This window comes from Macaca fascicularis, chromosome 4 (assembly GCF_037993035.2).
Source record: "Macaca fascicularis isolate 582-1 chromosome 4, T2T-MFA8v1.1".
In the NCBI taxonomy this organism is placed as follows: domain Eukaryota; kingdom Metazoa; phylum Chordata; class Mammalia; order Primates; family Cercopithecidae; genus Macaca; species Macaca fascicularis.
The window spans coordinates 21,560,872-21,572,259 of record NC_088378.1 but is presented as its reverse complement, the minus strand read 5'-3'; the positions used below and the strand labels follow the sequence as shown (position 1 = coordinate 21,572,259).

General features: G+C 40.6%; 1 protein-coding gene across 4 annotated transcripts in view; it reads left to right on the top strand.

Annotated features, from left to right (window-relative positions):
- The first annotated feature begins 8,499 nt into the window (after positions 1-8,499).
- GOPC (golgi associated PDZ and coiled-coil motif containing) overlaps positions 8,500-11,388 on the top strand; it is a 41,607-nt gene continuing 38,718 nt past the window's right edge. For 2 of the 4 annotated variants that reach the window (XM_005551673.4, XM_005551672.4), the window contains exon 1: positions 8,500-9,005. In XM_005551673.4, the coding sequence (XP_005551730.1) occupies positions 8,721-9,005 (285 nt within the window). In that variant the 5' untranslated portion in view covers positions 8,500-8,720. Of the gene's footprint in view, positions 9,006-11,176; positions 11,253-11,388 lie in introns of all 4 variants that reach the window. The other 2 variants (XM_074036932.1, XM_074036933.1) reach the window with 2 other exon arrangements.

Sequence of the window (11,388 nt, the reverse complement as noted above, 5' to 3'; positions counted from 1 at the left end):
TAGGATTCCTTTTTCTTTGAGCCTTGAAATTATACTATATAATTTTTTTCTTCTTTTCCATGGCATTTCTATAGCTTTACTGCAATTCTGGCATTATTTCTAATATTTTACACTGTGAAGTGTTTTATTTTCTCAGGTTACAAACATACTCATATATAACTTTACATTTCCCTCTTTTCACTATTATATTTTTCCATATTATTTCAGTTTCTATAAATAAAAACTTAAATGTCTAAAATAATAGTCCATCAAAAGTAGTCTATAATTTAACTACTTTCTAACTATTGGAGTTTTAAGCTGTTTTTTGATTTTCCCATTATAAATGTAAATAACTTTGATCATAAAAAGTTTCAGAATGTTTTGAAGAATAAAAGATCTGTCTTTTCCCAGAACATACCTATTTAGGTTAAGCTGAAAAGTCAATTTTTTAATTTTAATTTTTATTTTTGTGACAGGAGGCAAAGTCCTGTTGATACTTATAGACTACAGAAAGAATATAAAACAAAGGTACAGCCTGCATGCTTGAAGGACACACATGTTTTGTTGTTCCTCTTCTGGAGATGGCAAGCCTGTCTCATCTTTGTTATGCTAGGAGCAATACAGGAGCTGCCACCATTGCTAAGCTTCTAGTTCACTTTCTGCTGACTTTTGGAGTTTTCACACATTGACTAAGGACCGTAAGTATAAAGCTCTGGTGTTTTTATCTCTGGAGCTTGTGGGTCCCTGAGGCTATGTGTGAAGCATGCAGTACTTTCTTCCAAAGATTTTAACAACACCTTACATGATTGTTATTACTTGACTCCTTTGGTAAGGGGAAACCAAGTGAAGGAACAAGGGTGTCTCTCAAGTATGGCAACTCAGTGACACGCCTAGCAACTGTGTTCAAAATAGAGCTCAGAATCCAGCTTTAGCCTTTCAACACAAGAAAGATAGCAATCTCAAGAAATATGCTTTGTATTTGAATTTGGATTGGAGTCGATTATTTGTTCAGATTCTCTAGGCTGGATACTCCCTCTCATTTTATTTTTTATTTTTATTTTTATTTTTTTGAGATGGAGTCTCGCTTTATTTGCCCAGGCTCGAAAGGAGTAACAGGATCTTGGCTCACTGTAACCTCTGCCTCCCGGGTTCAAGCCATTCTCATGCTTGAGCCTCCCGAGTAGCTGGGATATCCCTTTCTTGCTTTCTTTATCCTTATTTTCCCTCTCTCTCCGGAAACTTTTTTGTTTTGTTTTATTTGAGACAGATTCTGTGTTGTCCAGGCTGCAGTGCAGTGATGTAATCTTGTCTCACTGCAACCTTCACCTCCTCAACTTCACACCTTCAGAGTAACTGAGACTACAGGGGTGCCACCATGTTCTCGGCTGGAAACATTTTTGATTATCATTAAAACACAGTGTTACTGGCCTCTAGTGGGTAATGGCCAGGGATGCTGCTTCATTTTGGGGGCTACGATGCACAGGACAGCCCCCACAATGAAGAATTATGGAGTCCAAACTGTCAATAGTGCCGTCATTAAAAATGCTGCAGTACATACAAATGTGTATCTCTATGAGATGGACACTGGCCTTCCCTGATTTATTAAAAGCAAAGGGCAAGAAATAATTGGCCTAAACTCTGAAGTTACCTAATATCTTGTAGGTAGTATTTTATTACCATACAAGGCATATCATACCAGGATAAATAAATATGCAGAAACTTCTGTTGTAGTTAGGAGGAGAATTTGGCCGCGCCAGGTACTCACGCCTGTAATCCCAGCACTTTGGGAGGGTGAGGCAGGCAGATCACCTGAGGTCAAGATTTGAAGTCAGGATTTTGACCAGTCTGGCCAACATGGCGAAGCCCTGTCTCTGCTAAAAATACAATTAGCTGAGCCTGGTGGCGCACACCTGTAATCCCAGCTACTCAGGAGGCTGAGGCAGGGAGAATCGCTTGAACCCAGGAGGCAGAAGTTGCAGTGAGTCGAGATTGTGCCACTGCACTCCAGCCTGGGTGACACAGTGAGACTCAGTCTCAAACAAACAAAAAAAAAAAAAAAAAAAAAAAAGAAGGAAGGAGTATTTACCTTTGTTTTTGATGTGTTGATCATTTTTATTGCTTTCATAGGATGTCCGCACTGGAAGGGACTTTAGAGATAATCTAATCAACACCACATTTTTCCATTGTGCATAGGAAACTGAATTCCAAAAAGGAAACGAACTAACCCAAATTCTCCCTGATCTGGGATTACAAGCATCAGCTCATTATTCCTGCAATAAAACTGGCCAGGAGCTAAACAGAAGACTTTTACAAAATGAAAACCCCTGTCTCTGATAAAAGACATTTTAAAGATTAAACGAATTGTGTATATGATTTTTTAAAAATATATTTACTCCTTCTAAAGCACGTTGCATAAAGAGCATATGTTTAAAGTACCACAGAAAATTAAATTCTTCTACTACTTAACTTCTCTAAGCCTCATTTTTGTTCTTCCACAAGATAAAATGGGGGAAATAATTTCCACTTTACAGAAAGGAATAGATGAAGCAAACTAACGTTTATCAAGTTGATGGGCAAAAAGTAGGATCTCAACAAATGATAGTTGGTGTATCAGTTTAAGTTATGGATTGCAAGCAACAGAAACAAATTCTGGCCAATTAAAGCAGAAAAAGAATTACTGAAAGAAAATTGGGTAGCACAATGAAGTATAAGAATGCCTGGCGAATGTGAATTGGAAATGACCAAGAATAAAGGAAGGCTGCATAGTCAAAATCACAAGCAAAATTGCAAAACTGCACCTCAGTTGAGTGAGGACACCATTCCTGCTGCCACTACAGAACACGAATGTACCAGCCTCTACCACAAACCTGAATCTAGCATAACACCATCACTAGCATGGTTGCTGCTGAAACTGCTATCTCCCCTCCCTCTCCAATCCCTACCAAAAGGAATTCTCCCAATCCTGCCTCACTATCTCCATGTTAAAAATTTCAGGTGGATAATTCTAGTTAGCTAAGTCCAGGTCACATACCTGTCACAGAGCCAGGAAAGTGATTATCTGACATTTTCAGCTTATTATGGAAGGATGATTCTCTCTCTCACCAAGTAACATAAAATGGGAAATTCCCTAGAGGGAGGGAGCTCAAATATGGAGAGTATCCCACGTGTAGTGACAAATTTTCACTATAGAAGTCTTTTGGTCCTAACTCTCTCTGCTCACCATGGCCACAAAAGCCAAACAAATTCTGAGTGAGTTACAATCAACTGGGGACAAAACAAATACTATCTCCAACAATTGTTGTGATAGGGTTTTTTGTGTAATAGTTTCACTACACTTTTCTGACTTTTAGTTTCTTTTTCTTTCTTTCTTTTTTTTGAGACGTAGTTTCACTCTCATTGCCCAGGCTAGAGTGCAGTGGTGCAATCTCGGCTCCCTGCAACCTCCGCCTCCCGGGTTCAAGCGATTCTCGTGCCTCAGCCTCCTGAGTAGCTGGGATTACAGATGCGTGCCACCACGCCTGGCTCATTTTTGTATTTTTAGTAGAGATGGGGTTTTACCACGTTGGTTGGGTGGTCTCAAACTCCTGACCTCAGGTGATCTGCCTGCCTTGACCTCCCAAAGTGTTGGGATTACAGGAACGAGCCATGGCGCCTGGCTGAAATTTCTAATTAGATAATTTATACTTTTCAGTCAAAATGTGAAAAATAATTATTGTTGAAGGGTATTTGGAATACAACTGTTTGGGAGGCCCTTAGTAGACTAATTTATAAAAAACATAACAGAGGGTGATGAGGGAAAGTCTATGTTTGATCCATAAAGTCTGACACTTGAGAAATAAACAATGACTTGACAGTGGATGAAAGAAGAAGACAAAATGAGTAGGAAACTCTGATACTACTGTGATAAATGGTGGTTTCAGACAAGGCTGAAGCAACCCTGGAGCTGTGGGAAGTGGTAGATGAAGAATGTACATCGGGGAAAAGGGGAAAAGCAGTTATAGTCCAGCTTTGATAGTGTAAGGAAATAAAAATATAATAACAAGGGTTTTTTAAAAACTTGTTATGTTTTGGTTTTAGGTTGAATATACTATACAAAATGTAATATCTAGTAAATTTTGACAATGGAATAAGCAAAAGAATCCTTGAAGCCTAAATTATAACATATTTATTAGTCAAATAAGGCAGATCATTGTAAAATAAAACTTTATCTTTAGGTTTCAAAAAAGAAACACTAATATGTAATTTATAGATATCCTAATCTCTGAGGCAATATAAAAATAGATTAATATTTAGCTATGTTCTCTAGCATGTATCACAAGTATGTCTTGAAAAGTGAAGTGACTGTTAAGAGTTTCCTAGGTAGAATGCTGGAATACCTTAATTATTGAAGTTATCCCACAAATAGTTACAGCATTTCTACCACATTCTAGGTCCTGTGTTAGGACCTGGGATACAAAGATAAGTAAGATACAGTTATCGTTGCCAAGGAACTCACAGTCTAACAAACGCCAATATAATATGATAAACACTGTAAAAGATATTTTCAGGAAGCTAATTGGGGATGGAGCCCATAGCATCCTATGAGGAGAAAGAAGGAAGGCTTCCTGGAAGAGGAGGTATCTGAGCTAATTCTAAATCACTGCACCAAAATTCTCAAGTTTAAAAAACAAGAGAGCAAACAGTTGTCCTGTTTTTTGTTTGTTTGTGAGACATGATCTCATTATGTTGCCCAGGAGGGTCTCAAACTCTTAGATTCAAGAAATCCTCCCACCTCAGCCTCTCAAGTAGCTAAGACTACAGGTACACACCACCACACCCAGATCCCTTTGTTTATACAAGAGAAATAATCAGGGGAATAAGGCTAATAAATCCCTTTGGATTCCTAAACTTACTTCTTTAGCATATGTATCTGAAAATTTCTAAACTGTTAGTAAATATGAATAACAAATTTAATAAATAGAAATAATATGTATGAATACAACACTCCAAGACTTTCCTACATTGATTAAGTAAAATGCTAGTGGATTTTTACTTTCTTCATTCACCATACATACAACTTGTTATAGCCACCAACAGCGCATACTTAACCCTTTCTCTTGGTAGGGTTACTGGAAACTAAATGAAACGTGAAGTTTAGTACAGGGCCTGGAACACAGCAAAGTTCAGTAAGTGATAATCTCCCTCTCTAGTCCAAGGTGGGTCTTATACACCCTTTTATTACAATGCCCTTGCAATCAATGATGCTCCATAAATATTTAAACTATACACTGACCCCACAGTTAATTACCAGTACCTATCAAATCCTTAGCATCATCTCTCTTTCCCCAATTCCCTTAGTCTCCACCCAATTTATTCTTAGTAATGCCTTGTGACAAAACTCTGTAGGGATAAGTTCCTAAAACAAGAGTGTCACATTTAAGTTATATTTTTAAAAAATCACATAAGCATGATTCATAAAACAGTGATTGGAAGCTTCTGCCTATCCAACTGCAAATAGAAGTATCAAGACTTTAATATCTGTGGAAAAACAAATCGCTCAAGTATTAACATTACATACAATCTCAAATTCCAGAGTAGGTAAGGATAAGGCAGTAAGTGTAGCTAGAGTACACCGACAACAGATGGCAGCACTTGAACATTAAGCCCTGATGATAAGCCCTCCTTTTCACATTCATGTTCTGCTGTGACTTGCAGATTTGCATAACCTCAATCAAGGTGGGCAAAAGATTATGTCTCCATACTACCGTAATGAGAAGGGACAACATGACATGAAACTTGTCTGAGACATAGCTGAGTCTATGATTTGTTGAAGTTGTAAAAGTTGTAATAGATATGAAGCTGGGTTCTGCAATCTTGAAAATGGGGGTACCCACAAATCATTAGAGCACTGGAAACATATAACCACTTAAAATGTCACTCAGCTGCACCCACACAATGTACTTGGAAGTTGATTTTTTTAAAGAAACGAAATTTATACTCAAGTGTGGTTCATATAAATTAGAGTTACAAGTAACAGAAAATGAGTTACTACAATTTTTTGGTAATATTTCTTATATGTTAATAGATTTGTATACGGTTTCTAACTAGCAAGAAATTAAAAAGAACTTTTGGAACTAACTTGTTAGTTTATTATACTAACTTATGCAAGAAGAAATAGATTCCTTCATTCTTCTGTATTCCATGGTTAAGAGCAACAACTTAGGAGAAAAAGACACCTAGATTGATATACTACCTCAGTCACTTTCTAGCTCTGTGACCTTACCAAGACACTTAAACTGTCTGTGACTTTATCTGTTAAAAAGTGATTACTGGGTGTGGTGGCTCTCACTTGTAATCCCAACACTTTTGGAGGCCTAGGTAGGAGGATTGCTTGAGTCCAGGAGTTCCAGACCAGCCTGGTCAACAAAGTGAGGCTGCAGTGAGCTGTGATCGTGCCACTGCACTGCAGCATGGGCGACGGAGCAAGATCCTGTCTCAACAACAACAACAATAAAAGACGTGGTCATACCTCACAGGATTTTGTAAGGATCAGAGAAGTAAAGAAAATAGCATCATGCCTAACACATAGTAAGGATTCAATAATTGAAAGCTATTACAATTGTGGTTCAATGTATTCTCCCCCTGCCCTGCTATTTTTAAATTATTTACTTCAAGTTCCTGAAAATGCATTGCTAACTGTATTATGTGTAGATAAAGTGCCTGGGAGCTTGATAGCTGTAGCAATGATGTTTTTGCAAATATTGTAGATGAAAATAAATCTAATTTTGGAACGGAATGGGGAAAGATGCAAATTTTAGTTTTACATTATTTATTGTGTACTAAAACCTGTGTGAAGGTCCCTACTTGAGTCTAAGGTCAGGATCTCATGATCCATTTTGATTAGCTAAGTTTGCTCAAGCCAAAGGACTTTATTGCTTCATGCTAACCAGTCTGCCCTATAGGACAAAGACTGCAAAACTAAAATTGTGATTTCTTGCTCCTCAGTGGCCTTGCATCGGCGAAGGGCACACAGTGCAGGCTTTGGGTGGTGATTAACTGGAAGGGTGTGTCCCAAGAACAGATTACAGCAGACTGCATTCATCTAAACATGTTTCTAGGTAATGCAGGAGTTTCCACCAGCCTACTCTAATCACATAGGTTTCTCTTTCCCTTTCTAGGATTGTCTACCCTTGCAGTGGAAGTAGGCAGAATGTAAAGGGAGGAGTTGCTGAATACTTTTAAAGGCACTGAAAAATTCAAGTTAAAGTTATAGTTGAGAGTTAGTAGCCTCACTAGCCTGTCTTGAGTAAAGGTCATGTCTCATTCATTTTTGTGTCTTCAGTGTCGCAACAGAGTTCTGCATTCAATATATTTGTAAATATATGAATTCACAATTTTGATTTTCTGAAATGTCACGTGTGGGAACGCCGTACGTTTTCAAATGTGCCAAATAACAAGGCTTCAGCCATGAATGGATCACATAAACTATGGTGATCCTATAAGAGTATATGCCATGTTTTTACTGTACCTTTTCTATGTTTAGGTAAGTTTAAATACACAAATAGTTACCACTGTATTGTAATTGCCTACCGTATTCAGAATGGCAACATGCTGTACAGGTTTACAGCCTAAGAGCAATAGGCTACATCATACAGCCTGGGTGTGTAGTAGGCTATACTATCTAGGTTTGTGTTTAAATACACTCTAGGATGTTCCCTAGGGGATGATTAACCTAAGGACACATTCCTAAGAACATATCCCCATCTTAAGTGAAGCACTACTGTAGTTGCTTTTGAAATGTGTGACCTATGGCGTATTAAGAGGAATACCGTGTGCCAAGAAGTGACGCTAAGAGTTTATCTTACAACTAACTGAGTTAAGTAAAATTTGGAAACTTGGTTTCGAGGTTAACTAAGACATGTAAGGTGACACAGGTAGTATGTGACAGAGGGTAAGAACTGAACGTTCACCAGGTCTACCTGACCCTTAATCACAATACAAAAAGTTTTCTATTAATTCCGCAAAATCTGGTCAGCCGCTTCAATGCGCAGCGTTAGGCAGTCCACACCTGGAATTTGGGGTTGGTTTACCAAGAACAGCCAGGGTGTACGCCCACTCCATCCTAACCAGGAACTGGAATCCAAAAGGTAAAACGTGGCTATTGCGCATGCTCACACCGCCCTTCCTTGCTCTCCCCTCCCTGACCCTAGACGCCACCGCAGCAACTTTCTGGGAGGACTTTGGAATAGCTCCCGCCAACTGTTAAGTCAAACCGGCGGAAATCCTTCCTTTCTGCGACGTGGACACCTTTCTCATCCTCGGGCCTTTCCAACCAGGATGCAGAAACCACGCGGCTCCGTTTCTCAGGGATTCAAGCCGTAGTTTGCCAGTTGTTAATATGGCGGCTAACAGGCAGGTCCCAAGCTGAGGCCTTTCATAGGCCAAGGTCGCATCCTGGCCCCGCCCATTTTGTCCCTCCAGGCTGCGTCCGCCCAGCTCTTCGCTACGCATGCGCAGCGGGGGCAAGCTGGGAGGTGGGACAGACAGAATCTTCCGTGTGTCGCCGCCGCTGCCGCCTCAGCCTCAGCCTCGTTACTCCTGCGGTTCTGTGGCTGTGTTGCTGGCGTTAACGGCGCGAGGTGAAGAGAGGTGACGGAAGGTGCGCGCGCGCGCGCGGGGGGTCCCCTCAGTCCCAGCAGTTCCCTTCGTGCGGGTGGGGCGGAGAGGGTCTTCAGCAGTCGGGAGAGGCCCTTGACGGCGCCATGTCGGCGGGCGGTCCATGCCCAGCAGCAGCCGGAGGGGGCCCAGGGGGCGCCTCCTGCTCCGCCGGGGCCCCCGGCGGGGTATCCATGTTCCGGTGGCTGGAGGTGCTGGAGAAGGAGTTCGACAAGGCTTTTGTGGATGTGGATCTGCTCCTGGGCGAGATCGATCCAGACCAGGCGGACATCACTTATGAGGGGCGACAGAAGATGACCAGCCTGAGCTCCTGCTTTGCACAGCTTTGCCACAAAGCCCAGTCTGTGTCTCAAATCAACCACAAGCTGGAGGTGAGCCGTGGGCGCTGGCGGCTATGGCATCCAACCCCGGGCTGCCCGGTGGCGTCAGATCCCATTTAACGCTCCAGTGAAACGACCCTAGAAAACTGCCCACCGGGGCTTCCAAATGTGATGGGAGAGTGCATGTCTGTGTGTGCGAAGGAGAGGAGTGAGGTGAGGGTGGGGGACAAAAAGGGCCCTAGACCGACACGTGAGTCTCCCCGGGGTACTGTCGTCCACCTTCCTAGTATCTCTCTGAGGCGGAAACTAATTACATACACTAGCCCCCCTTTTACGTGTTACATTAACAAACCTAACAAAGATTCTCTGTCATGAAAATACCGTAGGCCACCTTTTGACAATTGAGTTTTGCAGATCTACTTTCACATTGATAAACCGAATTTGTATATGTTCAGACAGATACAGCCCTGATTATTTTCATTTTAAATATTTCAGGTCAGCGCCTATTACTGCATACAGAGACATGCATAAACTATTTAGGGGAATCTGATCAAAGCTCTTAGGAAAATTTCGTGGTGCATAACGATAGTATCATTGTCTCGGTTTACATCCATAGTTGGTCCTTAAATTACAGGCAGATACCTCCAGAGAGCTTCCTGCAATTATTGAAATTACTTCTGACATTGAGTTTTTATATGCTTGTACATTACTGTGTAATTTTCCAAAGTCTAGATTTATTTTTGAGAGAGTATAAAGCATCATTTGCTTTAATCTCTGATGCTGGGTGTGGGTGAGGGTGGAGTGGCTGTGATTCAAAACAAAAAACTATCACGTTGTGCAGAAAATTTAAAAAGGGCATTATTACAATATTTATAAATCAAGATAGATTAACATTATTGCATAAAGAGTATTTTCTAACTAGGCAATTTAAGAGAATGGGTCTTTCTTTTCAAAAAGTATAATAGATAAAAATGGGATAATCAGTGATGTGCAAAACTCTTCGAACATTAGCTTTCCTAAGAAATCATTACTCGTTGTCATTGAGAGTGCCCATTGTATCTATATCAATATGAATGTCAGATAAACATCCTCTCCTTGCCTAGTGGTCAGCATTCTTTTTCTCCTATTAGCCATGAAGTATGTGGCATAATTAATCCTTGATTAACATAGATGTACATATCCAAGAATTGTGGCTCTTCTCCACTGCAAGAACTGTTAATTTCTTCTATCCTTTTTGAAAAGATTAGAAAGTGCTAATATGGCCGGGCGCGGTGGCTCAAGCCTGTAATCCCAGCACTTTGGGAGGCCGAGGCGGGCGGATCACGAGGTCAGGAGATCGAGACCATCCTGGCTAACACGGTGAAACCCCGTCTCTACTAAAAATACAAAAAACTAGCCGGGCGCGGTGGCGGGCGCCTGTAGTCCCAGCTACTCGGGAGGCTGAGGCAGGAGAATGGCGTAAACCCGGGAGGCGGAACTTGCAGTGAGCTGAGATCTGGCCACTGCACTCCAGCCTGGGTGACAGAGCAAGACTCCATCTCAAAAAAAAAAAAAAAAAAAGTGCTAATATGAAGGTAATCACTTCTTACTGTAGGTAAATGAAAACATCTCTTGATTTCTTTATTAGTATTAATTTTCACAAGAAAGCTATTTTTCTGATTTCATTCTGATAGTGAAATTACATTTAATGTTTTATAGAAATAGTACTTTAACTTTATTTCATTTTATTTTATCTTACTGTATTTAAAAAAAAAAGAGATGGAGTGCTTTGTTGCCCAGGTTGGTCTTGAATTCCTGGCCTCAAGTGATCACCCTCCTGCCTCGGCCTCCCAAAGTGCTTTGATTACAGACATGAGCCAGCTGTGCCCGGTCATTAGTTCTCTAGCTTTAAACAACAACGATCAAAAGTAGCTTTTGCCACATGATATAATTTGAATGTGTCCCCCAAATTTCGTGTATGGGAAACTTAATCCCCAATGTGACAGTACTGAATCTCCAATATGGGGCCTTTAACAGGAGAGTGGATTATGAGTACTCAGTTCTTATGAATGGATTAATCCACTCATAGATTGATTTGTTATTGGATTAATGGATGAATGAGTTATCATAGGAGTGTAAAAGTGGTGGCTTATAAGAAGAGGAAGAGAGACCTGAGTAAGCATGTTAGCATGCTCAGCCCCCTTGCCATGTGACACCCTATGCTGCCTCCATACTCTGCACAGATCCCCTGCCAGCAAGAAGGCTCTCGACTTCTCGAGATCTGGCCCCTCGACCTTGGACTTCTCTGTCTCCATAACTGTAAGAAATAAATTCCTTTTATTTATAAATTACCTAGTTTCTGGTATTCTGTCAACAGAAAGTGGACTAAAACATCACATGAGAAATTTCATATCATTTACAACTGCAGTATCAACTGGGCATTAACAACTTTTTT